The sequence below is a fragment of the Amphibalanus amphitrite genome, unplaced genomic scaffold (assembly GCF_019059575.1).
Source record: "Amphibalanus amphitrite isolate SeventyFive unplaced genomic scaffold, NRLGWU_Aamphi_draft 000011F_arrow, whole genome shotgun sequence".
In the NCBI taxonomy this organism is placed as follows: domain Eukaryota; kingdom Metazoa; phylum Arthropoda; class Thecostraca; order Balanomorpha; family Balanidae; genus Amphibalanus; species Amphibalanus amphitrite.
Window position 1 is genome coordinate 927,785 of NW_024881507.1, and position 22,915 is coordinate 950,699.

Consider the following 22,915-nt stretch of genomic DNA (forward strand, 5'->3'; position numbering starts at 1 on the left):
AATAAAATAGATATAAACAAAGATACTCAGCAGGAGCTCGTAGGATTTGATTATATTTGGCGGTACGTGAGGCTTAATTTTCATAAAGCATTGTGTTTAAAGAATAAATATATGAAGGAGCTTCAACTGAAGACATTCGAATGGTGATTCAGAATATTCAAAATATCAGAAGCATTAGTTGAGTTTTATTCAAATGCAGAAAACCCATGCCGAACAGCCAAGCCCTGCACCCTACCCAAGTGTTATTCCAGGCTGTCTTTTTGAATTATCTGCCGCGACGATCTTCGTTCGCTCGTTGTAGCGCGTCGCGCCTGTCGTTCACATGTAGGTCAGGTCAACACTCGTTTGAGAGGCAGAGGCGCCAGACGCAATCCTCCCATCCATGACCCGTCAACAGTCCTGCCGTCCGAGCCGTCACCTGCCCGTAACCCAGCCGTCAATAAACCGTCACCTGCCCGTAACCCAGCCGTCGCAGAGCCGTCACCTGACCCGTAACCCAGGCGTCACAGAGCTGACACCTGATCCGCAACCCAGCGTCAAAGCTGTGAACTGGCCCGTCCATCCGTTCGTCACAGAGCAGTCAGTTGATCAGTTCAACCACGGACAAAATTCGAGTCATGGCGGCTGACGAAGGCCTTGGAGGTGTCTGCCTAAAATGTTAAACACTAACAATCTAATAAGACTGCAAGTCTACGACACAAAACGAAAAATGAAATGAGAAATCCGAAAAACGCACCACCTTGGAGTGCTAGTCGTCACGGCTGGCACCTCCGGGTGCCCAGTTTCTCTGGCACCAAATGAGATCTGTCCAGTCCCACACGAGTCACCTAAGAAAGCGGAGGTGACGACTGACGACCCCTGCTCCTCTGCGCGACCGTCTGGCACGCGCGGCGCTGTTTTTCCGACACCGGCTGCGGCGAAAGAGCTTTACGACAGGGCGGATTTTTAATTAAATTCTTGATGGCCGCCGCCGGAGCCGGGCGTTGGACGGCGGCGGGCAAAATTCCGGCCTGACCCGGCCCGACAGCGCGGCCGCAGCAATCAATGGGGCAGCTCAGGATTTGGCGACGCTAAAGCATTTGACTTGATACATTCCTGTTCGTGCGGCATCATTTTAGAAGAATGTTAGAGACAGTATCAATAACACCGAGAGTAGACCAGCGCTGGAAGGGCATTGGAAATGGAAGGGAAGAAAAGCAGGGATACGAAGAAGGAAGAAAGGAGAATGAAATAAAAAAAGCAAGAATGAAAAACGATAGGCGTAAGTTCAATGACCAGCAGGGAAAACCGACCAAACTTGAGCCACTTCCAGGATAAATCAACATCTAAAAAAAAAAACGAGGAGACGAAACAACGTTGCACGTGAGAAGGGTGATAGCAAAACCTAACACGTTGCCCGCTCCCTATTACAATTGTACCGCATGTTTGGCTGTCATTGCAGTTACATTTTGCCACGCCGCGTCCGTTCGCCACCGTTCAATGTAAAATGGCACTCGCGGAGGCGGGAGCAGCGACTCTGCACTTATTACGGAGCCCATTCATTCTTACACGCCGCGTGAGCTGCTGCAGCGACTGAATTCAGAAATGATGTTTGACTGAGACCATTATTCAGGAAAAGCGACACTGATGACCTCTCATTATTCCTCCGGAATTATTCAATGACCGGGAAACGCAGGCCCTCCAGTGAATCTGGAGCCTTTCATTGAATAGATCGATCCCCAGAGCCATTAATGAGGTATTGCTGTTGCAGAATTCCGCCTCGCTGTCATTCTCCTTGTAAACGCAACAGAAGACAGGTGGGCACTACATAGATACCACGATTCGAAATTTTTATCACAATATTACCGACAAAGCAATGTCTCCAGTGCCCCCTCCAACTCTTATGACGTTCATACCACACGTACTCCCCCCCCCCCACTGCACCGGCAAGAACACGCGCACTAGCTAAGCTCCATTCAACGACCCTCTGCCCTGGGACCATGAGGAGCCCGTCGGACCAGATCCCGCGCAGCTGCGTCATTGACCGGCCACTCAGGGGCACCCCGAGTTCCGCCGGGCCGGGACGGGACGGCGCGTGGCACTAATGGAACGGATCATTTCGAGGCGGCCGCGCAGCAAAACGACCAATGAGCCACAGACGATTCAGTCGGAGCATTGTCCTTCAGAGCTCTGAGACGCCGGGAAGGATATAAAGCAAATCATATGCAGCTCATCTAAGCAGTTCGGGAGTCAAATTGCAGATAAGAGATTTGCTGAGATTGTAATCTGCTATGTACACAAGTGAAAGATCAGCGCAGCGGCGTGAAGAATCGAGCAGAAATGTCTTTTATGGGAGGGGGGGGGGGGGACTGGACCAACAAGAGCACCCCTTCATAGAGATGCAAGTGAATAATGAAAAGATCCAGCTAATAAAACCTATCTAGCTTCGTATCAACTGGCGACGCTTGAAACACTGCCAAAAAAAGACATTGATTGCCTAACGGCTAACTTATTCGCCTTTAGCAACTATGTTGTACACTGCATCTCACATTCGTTTCATTTGGCAATTAACACACTTCAACAAAACCATACATTCAGTAACCAGACTAAGCAAACGACGTCATAGCCGTACAGCCCGATAATTAAACTCGGCAGCTTGAGGTTAAGATGCGATGTTTATTACCATACAACATGAAAATGGACAAACACAACTGAACAAACGGTATGACAGAAATAACCTACCCTATTGCAATAACTCTAACACCATTTGTTTTGCCATTTGACAGCGTCAACATGTTTGTGCAATACCCACGCCGTTTAAAAACACACTCTTTGGACAGTTGGCAGTGAATGTTACGAATACATGCGATTTCACGCGTACCTGTTATTGAAGCGTTATAAAATTCGGACACGTAACAGCGACAAACCGCTGTGACCACGCTCAAGCCACGCTGTCAAACACACAGTGCTGACGAGATTTACTTGATAATATTATCAGCCCAACGTCTTCTCAGCACATCTAGTTCCTATGAGGTACACATGAGTTGGTAATGCCGTCTCCCGTAGGTCAGCTAATTACCGATCCTACCGTAAAGAACAACAGACCACTAGCATAACAGACACGTCTCAAACCAACTACCCTAACGAGCAACAACCCACACTCAGGCCATTTAGACTTTCACTGCCAATACTGAATACACACGCCTAGCACTCACGGAAACCACATGCCCGGCCGCCGTCTGTGCACATCTCCGATCCGCCTCGCTGACTGCTCTCACCGCATGTCGAGCGCGGCGGCCAGCCGGCGTCTCCGTGCCGAGCGTCTCCCGTCCCCGGCAATATCCTCCCTCCAGGAGAGCAGCTGCGGCGGCCGCTCGCAGCGTCCCGCGCCCCCCGGCGCCGGCGGCTCGGCCGGCCGGCCACTGCCCGTGTCCCGGCTGTGACCGGGGTCCAGTGGTACAGGGGAGGTCTCCGTCCGGTGCCCCGCGGGCGGCTCCAGGGGAGAACTATAATCCCCGCCGTCCCCCGGCCTCCCCACCGCCGCCGTCAGCCGGCCCATGTCCCGCGCCAGGATAGCTCCCAGCGCCACAGCGGCCTCGTCGGGCGGCCGTCCCGGCTCGCGGTCCCCCGCCGCCGTCCCGCGCCTCCATCTCCTGCAGGATACTGAGAAACAGCTCGGCCTGGGACGGGGCCGACGCGCCGCCCCGCTCCGACTCACTCGTGTCGTTCAGAGAGCGGAGGTTGTCGCCGAACGGCAGAGAGTCAGAGTCACTAGAAGCGGCCGCCGGCGGGTCGGGCACCTCGGCGCTGCGGCGCACGGCCGTCTCAATCAGCTCCACGACAGAGGAGGGCAGCTCTCCACCCCCGCTGGTGCCCGAGGCGCCGGAGCCGCGGCGCCGCAGCTCGGCGGTCTCCTGCTCGCTGAACACGCGGCCCACGGGGGCGGAGGAGACCTGGGAGCCCTCGGTCGGCCCGCCACGCACCTCCCGTCGGTGGCAGAACACCTCACTGGCGTGGTTACCCGAGGAGACATCATTCATAGCCCGCACGTACACAAAGCTATCGGTCGGATCGCCGCGGCGCTGCAGTCGCGCCGGACCGTCCCCCAACTGACGGTTCTCCGTACCGCCGACAGATGTCCCTGCCGAGCCCGAGTCCCAGCGGTCTCCGTTCGTCAGTGAGGTGTAAGTCCGCGAGTCGACACGGCTCTGAGACTCCGGCTCGGAGGCTCTCCTGGCGCGACCCTGACCGGAGGCGGTGTGGGGTGAGCGCGACCTCACCTGACCGGCGCGCGAGCTGCATCCGGAGCGGTCGGCTGAGGCGGGGCCGGGCGGGACGGAGCGGTTCGTGAGAGTCGGCAGCAGACTGGTCCAGTCGGGCTCCACGCGGCTCAGCAGACCCGCCCTCAGCGAGTCCAGGTCATCCAGGTTCTTCCTGAAAACCACGGCGCAGACGTCAGGCGAAGGGGAGCGAACAACGTCCATTAGTGAGCTCGGAGGACATATAATCCGCAAATGCTTGTTTCGCATTCAAACCCGGGCTGGTTTGATACGTGATCTAATTGTTTCATAAGTGGCAGAGCACCTCATATCAACAGCCAACCATACTACTACAAAAGCGATACCGATGATATGCATTATGCACCTTGGCACCCTGATTTTGCCCCTCACCTGAGAACTGAGACCAGGAAGGATCTCGTGCCGTCCATCAGCTGACACTCGTCCACCGAGGGCAGCAGCTGGTCCAGCAGCTGGTCCGATAGCGGGTCCGCGGCTCCCCCCGGCCGCGCCCCGTCCGACACGGGCTCAGCGCCAGAGCCGTGACCGGACGGACCCGGGCCGAGCCTGTCGCGGCCCGGGGACATGTCCAGAGGCGAGTCCCTGGAGTAACGAGGGACCGCGTGATCAACGGAGGAAAGGGTAAGGAATGGAAGAAAATAATACATCAAAGCGATACACTACAACGGTCAGAAAACATGTCTCACATGTGCACTTCTGTTAAAATATTACACCAAAGTTACGGCAACTCGACTCATGACGAAAGCTGGCAACTGGATGAGATGATCACAGTTCCATTGCTTATTAGCACGACCCTCCTACGATCCCCGTCGCCCGTCCCTTTGTTCCCACCGCCCACACAAAACGTACCGCGTGTGGTGTGCCCTGTTGACGGCCCGGATGGCCAGCTCGGGGTAGCGGGTCAGATGGGAGGGGAACGAGGAGTGGCAGGACGTGGTTACGTACGAGGCGCGGTCAGGATCGTCCAGGGATACGGACAGGTCGAGACTCTCCCGCTCCACACAGGGGACGTCGTCCAGGGGCCGGAGACTCAGCTGAAACGGACGGACACGGGTGAGCGGTCAGTCCGTGTGTTCTGTAACCCACAGCTGGGATCGGGGATATACGCGTGAAGACAGGACAATGGCTGAAACGAAGCTGAACACAATGCATTTGTTGAACATCCACTAAAACCATTTGCTTCAATTCACCATGCAGTATCGTCAGTTAATTAAATATCATGAATCATTTCTGCGCTTTGAAAAACGTTCGCTATGACACAAAGCAACAATGACGATGACTGAAAACACCGGGATACAATTTTTATGAAATGACAGCACCAAATCTTATCAACCAAGACTGATTTCAAAGCCCAAAGTATCGAACACCCATTGCCAGTCACAGTCACGTTCCCGGTCCGTCACCCACACAGCCAGCAGTCAGCATTGTCCCGATCACGACCTCAGCCCTGACCAGTGCTGCGCCATACACTGCCGCCTTAAGTGATCCCCGGGGACCGCACTCAGTGTCGACTCAGCCCGTCCGTCTCCGGCACCACAGCCGGTCAAAGGGACCCAGCAGCACCCTTCAAACGCCGATATTCGAGGTCCCATTCAGCACAGGCCATGAGTGAGAATATATGGGGGACGTGAGCCGAAGCGGTGAGGGCTTCTGATCAGAAGAATGGTCGCAAGGGAGATATTTATACGAAAGTGTAGCAATAGCACATCGATAAGGATTATATTTTCGGCCTACATCGGCTATTAAAACGTCCATAGGCCACATCAATATTTATGTTGTGGGAAAACGTGGAACAGTCCTGATCTATAAACAGCCCACGTCGGTGCCTAGCGGTTTGACTTAATTAGCTTTGGAAAGGTGTATCAGACGTTCATCAGACATTGAATCGACGAGTAAATAATCACCGATAGTCCATGCTTGTACATCAAAGGGCAAAGCTGGCCTATCAAAACGCCTTGCGATACCCTGCCGCGTCTGACACGTTATCTGTCTCCACATGCCACGCCCCTGTCGTCGAGCCGCACCACTGGTTCCCCGGGGCACCTCCCCCTAGCCCACACCCGTCCCCTACCTTCATCTGTCCGCGGCAGACGCCGGCCAGGTCGACGATGTTGTACCAGCCCAGCAGTTCGTTCAGTCCGTGCAGCAGCGGTACGAGGTCGATCAGCACCAGGCCCAGCACCCGGTCCCGGCCCGAGCCGCTGCGGTGCCATACCTTCAGCACCAGGTAGTGAAACTCCTGCGGCGAGAGTGAGAGGACAGCTCAGGTCAGAGCGAGTCGAGCACTCGGTACTAGATGTCGAACCATCAGACAGAGTCGATATACAGGGTGTTGCAGATAAATTGGGACTAAGTTCATGACCTTACAAAAAATTTGGTATGCGGAGGAACATCATGGAAATTTGACACAATATAATTTCAACAATTGTTTTTCATTTGATATTGAAATTTTAATCCTAACATATCGCGCAGTCATGGAGCAGCGTCGGAGGGAAACGATTGGTGAGTTAGTTCGCGCCGGACAGAGCGCGAAGGACATAATAAGTTTAACTGGGTACCCAAAGTCTACCGTGTACCGAACTATCGCGACTGTAGGAGCTGGAGGGGATGTCGCTCGACGTTCTCACACACCTCGCAGTGACCGAAAACGGACACCGACATTCTTGAGCGGCTTGAAACGCTCGATACAGGCCAAACCGAGGACCTCGATGAACAAGCTTGCGCGTGCCCGTCACGTGAGCAAGAGCACCATCAGCAGAGCCGTGAGAGAGGACCTCGGGATGAAGTCGTTTACCAGAAAACGACGAAGCCTCCTGACCGAACCAGCAAGAGCGATACGAAGGGAGAGGGCACCGAAGGTCCTCAATCTCCTCAAGCACCTCGGGAGTGACGTCAGAGTATTTGTCGATGAGAAAAAGTTCATCGTAGAAGAGGTCGCCAACCGCAGGAACTCGCGGGCTATCGCCTACAGCCCTGATGAAGTGGCTCCCATGATGGAAGGCAAAAATCCGGCATCAGCAATGGTGTTCGGGGCCGTCGCAACTGATTGCCGCATAATGCCGCCCCATTTCATGCCTGCTGGTGTGACGATCGACACTGACGCGTATTTGACCATCCTGAAGGAGTCTCTCATCCCCTGGATGATGAAATACTATGGCTTGAGCAAAGTCATGCTGGTGCAAGACTCCGCCCCAGCACATGCTTCCCAGAGGGTGCAAGATTTCCTGAGCCAGAGGATCCCCCTATATGTACCCAAGGACATATGGCCCTCCAACTCGCTTGACTTGAATCCATGTGACTTTTGGATGTGGGGCGTGGTAGAACAAAAGTCCAACTCGACCACTCCTGCCAACGTTTCTGACCTGAAGAAGGCCATCAGGAAGGCAGTCAGCACCATTGACCAGGACGAGGCCCGGCGCGCGTGCTCCGCTTTCCGGCGCCGTCTCGAGAGGGTGCGGGACGCCGACGGCGGTCACATCGAGTGACAAGGCTGTGCGTACATGACACAATACACGTGCGAAGTTTCAACTTTCTGTGTTTTCATTCACCGTATTAATAGCATGCTGAACTTAGGTCTGAAAATTCCCAATTTACCTGCAACACCCTGTAATTGCATTTAACTAGCAGATCAGCTCAAAATCTGAAATTGTCGCTACGTTTGACGCTATGAACATCATCATAAACCAATCCAAATCCAGAAGATCGACGAGGCAAGATGAGGTAGGTAGTCTTTAAAATCATCTTACACCAGCTGACTGGAGCCGGCGCCGGTGGTCTCACCTGCTGCAGCAGCTCCCGGCCGATCCACACCGTCTGACTCCAGTTCCAGCGGGGCCGGGTGCCCGTCTGCAGCGGCGACGCCACCACGCCCGCCGCCGTCTGCACGCTCACCAGCACACGCGGCTGCTCGCGCTTCTCACCGCGCACGATCCGCGGCAGGTGGAGAGCCTCGACCACCGTAAGCTGGGCGCGGAACGCCCCCTCGCCGTCCGCGTCCCCGCCGGCCGCCGGCGCCCGCGGGGCCTCAGTCACTGACGGAGGCACAGAGCCGGGGGACACCGGGCCGGCCAGAGAGGAGGCCGGTCGGGTGGCAGGGGTCACCGCGCTCACCCACGAGTCAGCGCTGCTGCCCGGGTGACTGGCAGACGAGGTAGCGCGGGCGGGCGCAGCGGCGGACGAGGATGAATGGCCGCCGCGTGAGGGTGCCAGCGGTGCGGGCTGAGAGGCGGGGATGGTTCGGCCGTTTGACGTCGGCGCGTTCTCCATTGAAGACGCTGTTCTTGTGGCTGGTGTGACTGATTCGGAGGACGGAACTGCCGCACTCCCCCTCATTCCATTCCCGCCAGGAGACGACCGAATCTGAGCCCGTTCCGCCCCGACCCCGGTTTCAGTCCTGACGTGCAGCACCTGATGTTCCCTCTCCTCCCGTCCCTTGGACATCGCGTTCGGTTCCAGTAGCGGCACGTCAGCGTACTCGGACCTGCAGTCGGCCGCTGCCGCCACTGGGGGCGCCCACGACCGTCTGCGAGCCGCCGCGTCACCGCCGCCGCCCCGCTCCACCGGGACCGGCGCCGCCTCAGTCGGCCCGCGTTGGAGCCGCCGCCACCTCCCCGCGGGCTCCGCCACATCATCCGTCTGAGTTGTATCATCCACAGGTCCCTCGGCCCGGCGCTGCCCGCTGAATATGGACCCGGTCCGTCTCAGTCGCTCCAGATCCCGCTCAATGTCAGACAGAATGTCGGCTCGGTCGGTGGCAGTGCGGCTCTCAGGGACGGGAGCCTCAGCGGTCGGCCGTTCGGATGAGGGCGGTCCTAGAGGCCGCCGCAGTCGGCGGAGCATCTCCGACTCCGAGGATGGCTGAGAGTCGGCCTCGTCGGAGTGTTCAGCGCCGCTCTGGTGGCCGGCAGACTCCTCCGAGCTGCCGCTAGCGCCGTCCGGCCGCGAGCCACCCGCCGCCTCCTCTGCCGGTCGAGAGTCAGCCGAGCGGGACTCAGCCGGCCGAGGGTCGCCAGCCTGAGACACCGGCGGAGAGTCATCTGACTCGGCGAGCGCCTCCTGTGAGACGGCCGGCTGCGAGTCGAGGTCCGTCTGACTGCCCTCCTCACGGGTGACACGGACCGGGGAGCGGCCGGGCCGCGCCGCCCACCCTCCCTCCCCCGCCGTCTCGCCACAGACCCAGGTGTGGCGCCGGGTGACCGGAACCTCCCGGACCGGCCTCAGCAGCTCGGCCTCACTAGCCGGGTCCGGTTCGAACCTCCCCTCAGCCGCCCCGACCCGCGGCAGGTCGGCCGTCCGCGGCCCGGCCGCTCCGCGCGCCTGATTGGTCCGCCCGGCGATGACGTCGGTCCAGGTGGGCAGCTGATTGGTGGGTCGGACGGTGGTGTCGGTCTCCCCGCTGCTGGAGGTGGTGGTGAGCTCTGTGCGGCTGCCGGGGGCGGACGGCGCCGTCTCCACGGTCAGGGAGACCTCCAGGGAGGGGTGGGCCGGGTCCTCGCCGCCCGACAGCAGTTGCAGCGGCACGGCGAACCGGCGGCTCTGGCGGCCGTCCTCACGACACGCCTCCACCAGGCCGAATATCTGAGACGAGCTCAGCACACCCTGACGGACGGAGAGGGAAGGGTTCAGTACCGGGCATGAGACTGCGACAAGGCAGACGTGTCATAAAAAATATCACATGGGCGGCAACACCAACTGAGCTTTCCCACATCGCTAGCCTGCTTGAGCCTGATGTGGCGGCTTTGAACACTGACCATAAATGACTCGACAAGCGACCAGCTAGACTGATTTCCCACTGAACATACTGGCAAGGTCTACCTTTATCCCAAGACAATAGCCCATCCCACTGCAATGACCCGTTCCACTTACCCTGGCGATGACTGTGTCGCGGACGGCTGGGTAGAAGGTGCGCACCACCACGTCCCAGCGCGCGCCGGCGTCGGGCGCGCAGGCCGCCACAAACGCGTCGGCCAGGTGGCTGCTGGCCGGCGCCCGGTACCGGTGTGTGGCGGTGTGAGCCAGCGGCGGGTTCACCCGGCTGATGGCGGGCTCGGTGGTGAAGCTGCGCAGACGCAGCTCACCAGAGTCTGACGGAAACAGACCGGAGGAGAATTGGCGGCTGGCGCTACACGGTATGATCAATCGCTATTTGTAATAAAAACTATCATCGCTATTCTTATAAGTTCTCAGAAAATTCAGCTCTTTAGTTAATAAAGTTCAGACCGAATAAATTCATTGTAATCTTGCTGGCAAATCGCGAGCGATGAATTTAAAACTAAAGCTTTAATAGCGCCATGATTTAAACAACCGTCTACTTCTCACAGAGACCACTACCCTCGCCCACCCCTCTCCCGTGTCCCCATATCCACTCACCGTCCTGTACGGGCCACGTGTACTGCACAAAACAGTCCACCTCGCCACTCTTGGCCTCGTTGATTTCGGGCACGTGCAGCAGCCGTCCCAGGGTGAGTTTCATGGTGCAGTCGCTGCTGCGCGGCGCCGACGACTCCTGAGACAGACGGAGGAGAAGGTGAGACGCGGGATCATGGCAGCTAGTTAGTGTCTGCCGAAGGAGACTTGATGAGGATGATATCAAAACGGAAATCATTGAAGATGTTTCAAGCCATCAATGTAAAAAGAACTACGACGTCCGAATTGGCTATTCTTCGCCCCGTCTAGCATTCGCTGTCATTAAAGTGACCATCCCACCTTAGCATTAGTTTTGAGTTGAGATAGCCAAATTAATGTTCATGGCCTGCAAATACCGGTTTGGGCACTCACAACATCGAAAAATGCTTTAATTCGGAGATATGGAATGTCAAACTTGCAGTTTTCGGATTCTAAGGGGCTAATGCATTGGAATGCCCCCTTAGAATTTGCGACGTCAGCGGAGATCTAACGATTTTTAAATCTTTTACTAAAACGTTTGGTAGCACGCGGTGGTATATGCTGCTTTGCGCGCAACAAGTGCTGCACTTTCAAATAAAGTCGCTAGGAACAGCGGAGATACCAAAAGGCAAACAAAAGTAAAAGTCTAATATCCTGAAAACCGGTGAATATTTTCCGATGAAATTTGGTAGACATTCGTTTTCGCTCTTTCTGAACCGAGCGACATCATTTTAATACCAATTCATTAACTTTTTTGAAGGTGGGAGGGTCCCCTTTAATTAATCCCGTTCTCACTCAAAGTCGTCTCTCACCGACTATCACCTGGTGAGCTCTGCTCCGTAGTTTCTGTGACACCATTCAGGGTGCTGTGTTACAACTCTAATCCACTGCAGCCTCTCTGAGACTCTCACCTGGTGTGCTCTGCTCCGTCGTCTCTGCGGCGCCATCCAGGCGTCCACCTGCTGCTGCGTGCCGGCCGCCAGTGTCAGCTCCAGCTGCGCCGGACTCGAGTCCGGGTTCGTGACCGACACGCGGCCCTCGTGCACCAGCACAGGAGACTGACGGAGCGCACCAGGGGACATAAGATATTAGGTACCTAGGTATTAGTAGGTACAGACGTGACGACCGGGGTGTGGGCGCGGACAGCTTAAGGGCAGACTTGGTAACAACACTGTGCAGCCCATGGAATGTAAGATGTCGATAAATCATAGATCCAGTGAGTGCCAGCAGTATGACGACTTTTCATCGTTCTCGGAAATGCTTGATCAGCTCAATACCAGAATTTGAAAACGATCTTCCCCTTCACTCGGCACCACGCTCTCCCACACCACCTCCCGCCGGCCCACCTTCATCTGCAGCACGGTGTCCGTGACGTCCGGCTGGCTGAAGGTCAGGTAGAGTCTCTCCAGCGGCAGCCGGCTGAGCCCCACCAGCCGGTCCTGGCCGGGCGCCTGTGAGCGCTGCCAGACCTCCACCACCAGCAGATTGTTGTGCAGACGCGCCACCAGAGGCGCTGTCAGCAGCACCGGAGAGATCTGCCACAGACGGAGCAGTCAGTGCCGTCAACGCCGTGAGGCCATGTGTAGTTAGTCGGAGGCAAATGGAAACACATGTGGTTCCGCTTGCACTAGTCATAGTTCGCAGGAATAAAACGAACTATGGAATGATATAATTACGAAATGTTATGTCAATGGCATCATTTGTTACGCTGTTAGTCAAACAATCTAACGCTTGACATTTCTGACGTCGATCTAGTTGCAAATAAACGCACACCCAGTGTTTACCTGACCACCACGGCACCGGGTTTGCTAGTCACCTATCACCTTCCCAGGCCAGCTCCCACTCCCCTCCACGGTTCCTCACCAGCGTGTAGTCATAGTTGGGCTCCTCCTCGCCCCAGCAGGTGACGGAAGTGGCCGCCCGCTGCAGCCACGGCGCGCGCACGACCAAGTAGGTGTTACGGAGGGCGCCGGGCTGGGCCGGCGTACCGCGTCCCACTCGTACAGCCCAGTGCACCAGGCGCACCTGGGAGAGGAGAGCGGGTCAGACACAAAGCTGAGTCAATACCGCGTTATATGCTCCATAGAGTGTATGACTCGTGGGGAAGTGTGAAAATAAGGTCTCACAGTGTATCATAAGGCATTAGACATAAACATTGGTAAGGCACAAAGTCAAAATATACCGATTATTCTACTTGATTACCGATTATTACAGATAGATTTCGCGTTCCAGTGACCGTCCCCGTGCGGAACTCACCTTGGAGCTGGCGTCGGCGGCGGCGCTGCGTTCGGACGTTGGCGGCGGCACCTCTGCCGGCTCCCTCTCGGCGTCCGACGTCAGGCACGGCTCGGTCCGCACCCTGCGGTCCTCCTCCTGGGAGACGGGCCCGCTCTCCGTCTCCCGCTCCTCGTCCTCACTGCTCTGATCGTCCTGATCGTCCTGTAGTTCGTCCTCAAGGCCGTCCTCAAGGCCGTCCTCATCAGATCCAGACCCTCCGCCGGTGGTCGGTCCTTTCCTCCGCGTCCTCCGGCGCCGTTTGCCCTTCTCCCCAGCCGCCAGAGCCGCCGGGAAGTCGTCCCTATCGGATCCCAGCTCCAGCCGGACTCCGACATGACCGACCAGCGGCCGTCCAGCGGCGCGCAGCGTCAGCGGAAGGCGGCGGCTGAGGGCGAGCCGCGGCTGGCGCAGCAGCTGGCGCAGCGGCAGCGCGGCCACGGCCAGCGTCCAGCAGCGGCCGCCGGCCTGGCCCAGCGCGGTCAGCTGCAGCTCAGAGGCCTGCCAGAGCCGCACGCCGGCCGCCGTCAGACGCAGAGGGATCACCGAGCGGTGGTTCAGCGCCGTCTCTGCCGGAGGGGGGAGGTTAGTCAAATGAAGGCACCGGAAACTACAGATTTCATGAAGTTAAGCGAGGAGTGTATAATACAGACGGCGCAAAAGTCACACAAATAGCTACATCATTAATCTCATCTACCTACGCAAGAAGCAATAAAGCTTGCAAAAAAAAAAAAAAAACACAAGCTGCAGACCACCACCCACCTGTGGCGATTTTCTTCCCTCCGAGCCGCGTGCTGCGCCGGGCCGAGGCGCTCGTCTCCAGCGGTAGCTCGTACTCCAGGTAGACCCGCGTGTCGGCCGCGTCCGGCGCAGAGGACACGGACCGCACGAACACCGGGTCGAACGACAGCGAGTCGACAGAGACGCGCAGGAAGGAAGCCTTGCGCAGCAGCGGCAGGCGGTCCACTGGCAAAGGGGGACGGCCCGGGCGGTCAGACAGCGTTCGCGGAGCAAAGGAGGCCATCGCCGCGAGACAAAATGTCGTCCAACATAACATGTTTTTATAGATTGTCCAATGAATTATCACTCCTAGCCAGCAGCTAGCTGAGTCATAGATATTTTCATACCATGATTCTCTTCACAAAATTCCGGGAACTTGTAACAACTGTCAGATCTATAGCTAAAGCTGTCATTAATATGCCTCTTTTTTTTAAATCAAATACGTTTCTTTCAATTAGACACCAACTGTATCAATTCAGCGCTGACTCACCGACATTCGCCGGCTTGGTCTGTCTGTGCGCCGGCCGCCCGGTGTTCTGTGGTGGCGCGGCGGGCCGTCGGGCCGGTCCGGTCGGCGCGGACAGCAGGGAAGAGGGCAGGTCGAGCGGCGGCACGGTACTGCGGGAGGTGGCCGCCGCCGCGCCAGAGGTGGAGCTCTCGGACGGCAGTGTGAAGGCCGTGCGCGGCCGGGAGACCAGGCTGGTCCGGGCAGCGGTCCCCGGTCCGCAGCCCACCGACACGGACGGGTGGTCCGCCGGGCCGGCCGGCCTCTGCGGAACAGACGGCGAACGAGGGGTCAGAGCTAGACGTTCAAAGCTGTAACCAGACACAAACTCAGCTTGAGCGCGCCGTTGATTAGACTGTTGCACATTGTAAGAATGTGAAATGAATAACTGAGATCGAGAGAAAAACAATATTGACTCTTTATTGCAAACCTGTAACCCATCATCACAAATTTGAGTTTAGGACTTCATGGCGTGAAAAGCACTAAAAGCACAGCCGAACACACAAAGAAGCCTGTCTCACGCGACTGCCGAGTCTGACCTGCGCCGTCTCCCAGCCGACTCCCATGTGCGCCAGCCGGGCCTCCAGTTCGCTGTCGGGCGGTGTCACCGAGCCCGAGCGGTCCATCTGTCGGGCAATCAGGCGCGCCATGCCCTGTCGCAGCTGCTGACCGCGCGCCAGCAGCTCGCGGGTCAGCTCGTCGGTGGCGGGCGGCGGCCGGCAGCGGGCGGGCGGCCACGCGCCGGCGCGCCACCTCTGACGGTGAGGTGTCGGAGGAGCCGGAGCCCGCGGCCGGCGCCGGCTCGGGTCGGGCCGGCGGCCGCCGCCCCGCCGCCGTCCGTTGGTCCCGTGTCGGTGGACAGCGTGTCAGAGAATGTGACGCCCTTCCGGCGGGGCGCACCCGTGCCGGCGCTGCTCGTCCAGCGGCTCAGTGAGGAGGAGGAGCAGCCGCAGCTGATCGGGTCCGCCGAGCGCGCCGGCGCCGTGCCGCCGCTGTCCCCGCCGGCCGACGGCGCGTGCTTCACCACCGTCTGCACGGGGCCCGCCGGCGGCGGCTGCCTGCGCGCCCGGCGGCTGTTGGGGCCCGTCTTCACCGAGCGCGGCACGGCCGAGCACGGCCGGACGGAGCGCACCGAGCCGGCGCCGCCGGCCGGCCGCTCGGCGCTGCGCGGCCGGCTCAGCAGCGTGGTGCGCCCCTTGCGGGCGGCGTCGGCGGTCGACTGGAGCCGCGACCTCGCGGCACGCTCCTCGCTGCGCCCGGCCTCCGACATCTGGGCAGAGGAGGGCCGGGAGCGCGGCCGAGAGCCCTTGACGTCCAGCCCGAGCCGGGAGCCGCGCACCTCGATGATCGTCGGACGACTCGCCTTCATGAGCTCGCCTTCATTTGAGCCTGAAATAGGGAGTAATTCACATTAAAATTGTGACATGACACATGCTTAATGAGACCTCCACTGGCATCTTTAATTAGGGGGCAGTTCAACTGATTGAAGATCAATGAAGATATTCATAGCAGTGGAAGGAATGTTGACTGAGCACCCAGTATCAAATTATGGTACTAACTTGTCATACAAACATTTAAAGTGAAAAATATGCATATAGAACATGTTTTAAATGAATATGACACAATGGTGCAGTTTACTTACCTACAGGCTGCTGTATAGTTGTAATTTATTTTGTGGAGTATGTGGCCAGGTGGGTTCACTGTTCTGCATGTTTAGTTTAAGACAAACAAAAGGAATACAGTAAATCTGCTTAGGTGATGAATCCACCCAGGTGACACAGCATTTTGGATTTATTAAGCGGTAGCTTTAGTAACCAGAGTCAGTTATGCTTCTATGGAGAAATCTGTGGAATGCTCATATGTTCCATATGATATGTTCCATATGATGTTCCCTAAAATATGACTTTTAAAAAGGCCTCACTTTTGCCATGGTAAACCACGTACCTAAACCTTTGGTTTTTGGATAGCATAACAGGATTTTAAAATGGTGTTGAAAGACAGGTTGATTTATTGATCACCTTGCGGATAAGTGGCCTTTGTCAAACAGCCAGCAGCTAAGCTACTGAACTGTGAAGTGCCTGCTGCCTGCTCTATCTCTGGCCTACAGAAGTCCCAAGCCAATCATGACATGCATACTGCATAGCAAACTCAAATGAGAATCTGAATGGCCGAGGCAATATATGGATTATGGAAAGGTAACTTGAATACATCATCATCTAACACTGCAATTGGTTGTCACCTTACATGATGAAATTAATCTTCAAACTCCAAGCATCAACATGATTGGCGATTGCCAGTTATGTGGCGAAGTACTCAGCAGCATATAAAAACAGAAATTCCTCTCATTTCATTTAGGCTTAATTTCTAACTTACCCCACTCCCTAAATGAAATTATGCTGCAGACAAGATAAATACGCTAAAATATTGGGTACAATTTAGTATTCATTATCACAGTCTGCAGTTCCTCAATCAGTATGAAGAACTTCCTTTTCCAGAAAACATTTAATTCTAAATATACTGCCACAAAATAGTTGCACAAACTGACAATCTTCCTTCCTTTCTCTTTTTGACGGGCAAATTGCATCATGATCATAGCTCACCTTCCTTCAGCCCATGAAGTTGAGAGTGAAGAGAAAAATCTCAGCCTACTGTAGTAGCACCTGTCACAGTATCACTGTCAAAAACAATTAGCAGGGATTTGTGACATGTCACCCCACCTCCAATTATTGTATTGATCAAACGGGCGACCGGCAATTTGTTGCGTGACTCGGCCCCTAGCTACCGGCACCACTTGGCACTGGCACCGTCGCCAGGCACGCCCGCGGCCCGATTGATTGGTTGAAAGGTTTGGATAAGATCATTGTCTCCAAACTAAAAAAAAAAGAACAAGCATGCCTTACTGAAGATCTGAAAATAATTATTTTATCAAGCTATTTTACCTGTAACAATTTATCGATCGCCGTTTCTCGTCTCTTCGCATCCAACCGACGCGCTTTTCAAGGAAGGTAGAAACAAATCATACGTAACCTTTAGTTCACTGCCTTTCCAAAATTTAAAAATATTACGTCATAAGTAAATTTTAAGTCACAAGCAGTAAGCACTAAGCACGTCAATACGAGACAAGGCGACGACGGGCGAGATAAGATTGAGATAGGTAGGTAGACGATGCCAGTGTATCCGCTTTTACTGCTCCGCCGTATCTCCCAAGAAGCTGCCGGCTTTATAAGCGGATGTTAAAGAAGCTCAAATTCCGGAAAAGTTTGTCTTTAAACCGTGCCCCACTGGGGCTCCTGGATGTCCACGCCGTAATGGGGTGAGGGAGAGGTGTTGAACCCCCTTTTCCCAGCCAGCAATCTGGTTTGGCTCAAGTCCGTTTTGAACTTCCACATGCCAGATTAGGCGGGCCGGTGTAGACTGACGGAACGCCGTGGGAAGAGGGGTTTAGGTCGATATGGCTTTTTCCGATTAGCAGTCTTTCTTTGCAGTAGCGCTCTGGAGTTGATATGGTTTCGGACCGCCAAGTCCGGCTCCCTGCCACAGCGTGTACGGCCAGGTCCTGCTGTCTCGGTAGCTGCTCAGTGCTCTGGCTCATACTGTGACTGAAGTATAATACGGTTGAGGTCCGGCACGGATGACGGCATAAGTCCGGCTGTGGTGCGGGTCACGGTGACTTATAAGTAGTGCGGGCGAGCTCTAGGATCGTGTGTCAGCTCCATGAGAGCTCCAGACCTTGCCCGTATTAATTTCGGGCGGAGTACCTAAGTGCCGGAGCTAGCCACTAGCCAGAGTAAAACCAGATACGGCCGAGACCCATTTAGCCGGCTGGGTTCTAACTCGGCTCCTGGGCCACCTAACGACACGCGGTAGGCGCGGTGTTCGAAAGAGTGCGTCAAAAATAATGACAAAATTACTTTAGTCATTTTTTAGGTCAGGGTAAAAGTCAGAGCACCAGAGGTCACCTAAGGTCAAATTTGGCCATTTCGACAAGTTTCGACAAAGCGGCATAGGAAAGGAATAGACCTACAGCGCCGCAAAAAAAAGCACATTTGGAAGCCCTGTACCTATACCTAACGCTTTTTTAGTAGTTGTCTCAGATTTGGCCCAAGGGCAACGCTTAAGCCTTCAGGCCGCAGAGAGCGAATAAATAGACGTTTTTTGTGGTAACGGTTTTTTACAATAATTTTTATCCATAAGTCAAAACTTGCATGAGCTTATGTTTACCGGCATCGTATTCCTCTCTTAGAGACGCGTCGAATGAATTTCAATTTGGCCTTGAAAGTTCAACTGGAAAATGTGACCTCAGGTCAAGGTCATGAACTGTCCGGGAAAGCTCGTGCTGCACATCAGTCGATCTGCATCGTCAAGCTGGACACGGTTTAGGTGTTTTTATCGCTCTATCAAAAGACATAGCGAAATGCTATTGCATACCTTTCATGGCCTAAGTTCTTCAGACACATAAAGAGGAGTTACGGGTGCCATTTTCCGATTCAGCTTGTCACGTTTACTTGTAACCGTGTGTTTGAGGGTGCTTAGAATCTAGGGCGCACACACCCAGCCAGCAATTCGCTTGGGCAAAACTATGGCAAACGTCGGGCAGCTTGGGCTTAGCTTGGATTTGCCCACTTCGATCAAAACCAATGCATTTTTTACTTGGGCTGAGCTTGGGCATGCCGCAGCTATGCCCGAGTGTGGCCAGCTGCAGCTCAGCCCGACATACGCCCGCGCAATCAAAGCAGGCTCAACTTGGGCGGAGCGCGGGCTGATCAAGCTGGTTGTCTCCTTTGGCTAACTGGAGTAAAGCCGGAGTTGTGCCATACTTGATCGGCTGTTCACGCATGCGCATTTCTGCGCCAGTCAGGTTTTGCTCGGGCTTCCATCGGGCTACCGCCAATCGTCGCACAACTAGGGCTAAGCTACGGCTGTCCGGAACACGCAGAGCGGGCATACCTCCGGCGGAGCATGGGCTTTAGTCGGCGTTTTTGTGTCATACGCCGACTTTAGCCCAAGCCCCAGCCGACTTTAGCCCGACTAAAATCTCGGGCAAGCCGCACTTTAGCCTGCTTGGGCCCGGAGTAAAATTGCTGGCTGGGCAAGGGGACACACGGTGACGGGCCCGTGCCCTCCTCATTCGAATGGGAAGAGGGGGTGGGTCATTCGGCCCCCTCAAATGGTCCTCAAATGGCCCCCTAATCTTTAGACCGCCAAAGACCGTCTAAAAATAAAAATGAGCTGAAATGATGATTGAAAAGACCAGGAGGGCCCATCTTAAGGGGCCAGCAGGCCCATATAAGTCCGTGTAGGTCAGGGCAAGTTTTTTCGGCTGGGGCCTGGGGTCCTTCGGCGGGGGGGGGGGCACAGTTTGTAGATCGTGCCCCTTCTGCATTAAAAATCATGTACGTGCCCCTGCTTATAGAATGATGTCCGTCCAAAAGACACCTTTGAATTTTAGCATATTGGCTCATACCTAATGAAGAGTGCGCAATTAATTGACCTGACTTTGTGTCACCGATATCGAAATTCCCAGATAAACATTTTATGCACTAGTGCTGTTACCCTTATCAACGGCTGCAAGTTCAAATCGATCCATCACTCAGTGTAGCTATGGCAATGATTGCAACTTTTTTAGGTGAGGTCATTTGACGTGACCCGATGAGTGACCTGACCTTGAGAGACCTCGATCTGAATTCTGAAATTCCACAACATGTGCAGAAAAGATTAATGATACTAGGTATGCATACTACGGTAAGTATAAACAGCTTGATAATTGAGATCCTTTCGAAAAACACACGGAGATGAACATCTCCCAGAATGGCGCGGACCTCTGAGAATTTATTTTTGTTTTGACATAAGCCTGAGGCCTGAGCTAAGCTGTCGCTGCATCAATACGCTGCCTTGGCGAGGGTGCTACCTGTTCGCTTTCGCGTATGCACATCATTGATCTTTATCCAGTAATATATATTAAACCGCGAGTAGGTAGAACAAATCTTTAGAACGTCGAGCCGATAGGCGAGACGTTTAAATGATTTTTCTACCTACGAGCGGTTTAATAATTTTATCCCGTACCGCTGATTCCTTTCGGGCGCTTAAAGGTAAAAAAAAACATTTTATTAAAAAATATGACATATTTCAGCAGAGCCAGAGACGAAGAGAAGCAGAGACAGATAAAGCTTTGAAAAACGGTCCAGACAATGTGATCGGTCTGGAATTGACAGGTTCATTGAAGCTCAAGTCGCAAAAAACAAATAAAAAAGAAAAAGAAAATGATGTTTCATTGCGTTTCCCCGCGCATACTGGTGAAAATAACGAGACAGTAAAATTGAAGAAATGTCTACTAGACGTTTAACAATTTGTTAATCGTCACTAGACGTTTAACAAATCAGTTAAACGACATCTGTTAATTTTCTCTCTTTGCACGTGAAGCAATTGTAAACACTGTCTTCGGTGCGGGATAATGAAAACTTATTTATTGCTTGCTCAATTATAAACGGTCACAACTCACAGCTATAGCTACCGTAATACGAGTACCTATACCTACCTATTACTGACTTGTGGTATATGTGGAAGCGGCAGCGACACCGGTCAATATAAACACCGGATCTGCTGGCTATGCCCACCAGAGGTCAGGCTGTTCTGTGTAGGTATATATGAGCAGCGCGCGGCCAGCAGTGCTGCCAGATTTGGAGGATTTCCGCAAATCTGGAGGATTTTGAACTCTATTTGCGGACAAATTTCGCGTTTGGAGGATTTTTGATTCTGGAGGAAAATCTGGAGGATTTGTCACCCGATTAATATATTCAATTTCATGGAAAAATACAACGCGTTCAAGACTCAAAAGACATTTTCCTGCCCAGCTTCACCCTACCCGTTAGGATATATCACTGCCCTTTATCACCGTGAGACAGTGGCGGCGGAAGGTAATTTTGGATGGGGGTGCAAAGTTTTCTCGAGGGGCCCCTCTGGAAGTTTGGGCCCCCCTTCATTTTTTTAGTGATTATTATTGAATTATGGAAAACGAAGATTTTGGAAAACTATCCCCATACACACAAGTTCTGCAAAATGTTTGAAATTGCAGTGTACCTACCTATCTCAAATAATGAAAGCATAAAGAAGCAAATGCAGCTAGTTTTTATCGGCTAATCTTTTAGTCTACCCACCACCCGCAGCGTCTCAAACCACTTTTCTGGATCCGCAGTGGACCATTGAGGGCCCTACGAGACCGTTCCAAGAATTGACCGTGTTTAGAAGCCCCTTGGAAACCGACCACATAGAGACTCCTCCAGAGACCTACATGACTCCCCAGACTGAATGAGCCCTCCGATCAGGGTCGGTCCCTTAAAAGTTGCTGAAAGGTTTCAGAAGACAGTATAGGCTCGAAAGTCTTTTGAGGGCTCTCAGAAACCGGCATCGGACCCCAAAAAAGCCTGTATGGAGGCCCTCCAAAGCCGGGATGGAGGCCACATGAGCCAATGTTTAGCCTAAAGAGCCGGTATGGAGAACTGAATAGAGGAAAGGGGTCTCAGTGGGGCCTTCAGGGGCAAGCGTTTGAGCCTCAAAAGTATGCGTGGGGTCTTACAGGCAGGTAGACCCCTCGAGTATGCACGGGGTCCCAGGAGCTCGCGTGTGAGCCCAAATATTCGGCTGGCGGCTACTAGAACCAGCATGGGGATTCTTAGAAGCCGCTTAGACCCACATTTCACGGGTCATGAGTCCCAAGAGTCGATGTAGGGACCATAAAAGCCGGTGTAGGGCCCATCAAGATTACTTTACTACGGGGCCCCGGCCCATAGCCCCATGAGTTCCGACATTGAGACTCTCAGAGGCCGGCGACGGGGCACCAAGAGCAGATAAAGTGCCTCAACAAGCCGACATGGGGACTGAGAATCAGTGTGGAATTCCAGGAGCCTGCGTGAGCTCTCAGAGACCTTCGTATTTCGTAAGGTCCACAAAGGTCGTTGGGTCCTCTGAATCTGAACTCTGCGGGGCCCTCAGAGGCTAGCATGTCACCTGGCACCTGCCTGCGTTGAGTTGAGACCCTCCGAGGCCGTCGTAGGGTTCTTCAGAGGCCAGCGTTGGCCCTTGAAGCCTTCGTTAGGCCCTAGAAGCCGTCAAGAGGGCTCTCAGAAGTCAGAGGTCAGCATGGCCCCTAGAGCCTGCCTGCATCGAGGCCCTCAGAGGCCGTCGTGGGGCCCTCAGACGCCAGCGTGGGCCTTTGGAGCTTGCGTTGGGTCTAAAGACCATCGTGAGGGCCCACAGAGGTCGTCGTCAGGGCCCTCAGCCCCTCAGGGACCGTCCTGGGGTCCTCAGAAGTTTGTGAGGGCCCTTAGAAGCCTTCGAGAGGATCATCAGAGGTCGTATGAGGGTCCTTGGCCATAGTGAGGGTCTTCATGGGCCCTCAGATACCTTTGCAGGGCTCTCAGAGGCCTTGGTAAGACCGCTAGAGGCCATCGTTAGGGTCCTCAATAGACCGTTGCAGGGCCCTCAGATGCCAGCAGCCTGGTTGTGTTGGGGCCCTCAGAGGCCGTCGCTGGGCCGTCTGAAGCCAAATGGGCCCTCGGACTTGAGTTGGGTCTAGGACCGTCACGAGGGCCTTAGAGACCGTCGTAGAGGCCCTCAAAGGCCAGCGGGCCCCTGGAGTCCTGTGGGACCCTCAGCGGTCGTCATGAGGGCCCTTAGTGGTCGTTATAGGGCCCCAGGG

General features: G+C 54.7%; 2 protein-coding genes across 5 annotated transcripts; both read right to left on the bottom strand.

The window, feature by feature from the left end:
• Positions 1-2,635: 2,635 nt before the first annotated feature.
• On the bottom strand, positions 2,636-14,996 carry LOC122381964 (C2 domain-containing protein 3-like). The gene is made up of 14 exons (XM_043366765.1): positions 14,760-14,996; positions 14,206-14,485; positions 13,698-13,901; positions 12,918-13,504; positions 12,525-12,686; positions 12,008-12,196; positions 11,573-11,719; positions 10,647-10,782; positions 10,143-10,360; positions 8,058-9,875; positions 6,349-6,516; positions 5,127-5,311; positions 4,650-4,859; positions 2,636-4,413 (listed from the first exon to the last, which is right to left on the bottom strand). The coding sequence occupies exons 1-14, from the start codon at positions 14,868-14,870 to the stop codon at positions 3,486-3,488; spliced, it is 5,343 nt and encodes a 1,780-aa protein (XP_043222700.1). The 5' UTR covers positions 14,871-14,996; the 3' UTR covers positions 2,636-3,485.
• LOC122381971 (translation initiation factor IF-2-like) lies at positions 14,884-17,278 on the bottom strand. 4 transcript variants are annotated; one of them, XM_043366782.1, is made up of 2 exons: positions 17,160-17,278; positions 14,884-15,609 (listed from the first exon to the last, which is right to left on the bottom strand). In XM_043366782.1, the coding sequence occupies exon 2, from the start codon at positions 15,587-15,589 to the stop codon at positions 14,912-14,914; it is 678 nt and encodes a 225-aa protein (XP_043222717.1). In that variant the 5' UTR covers positions 15,590-15,609; positions 17,160-17,278; the 3' UTR covers positions 14,884-14,911. The 4 variants fall into 4 exon arrangements, with proteins under 4 accessions (XP_043222717.1, XP_043222709.1, XP_043222710.1 ...); XM_043366774.1 differs by lacking the exon at positions 17,160-17,278 and adding an exon at positions 16,821-16,979; XM_043366775.1 differs by lacking the exon at positions 17,160-17,278 and adding an exon at positions 15,867-16,013.
• Between the last annotated feature and the right edge of the window lie 5,637 nt (positions 17,279-22,915).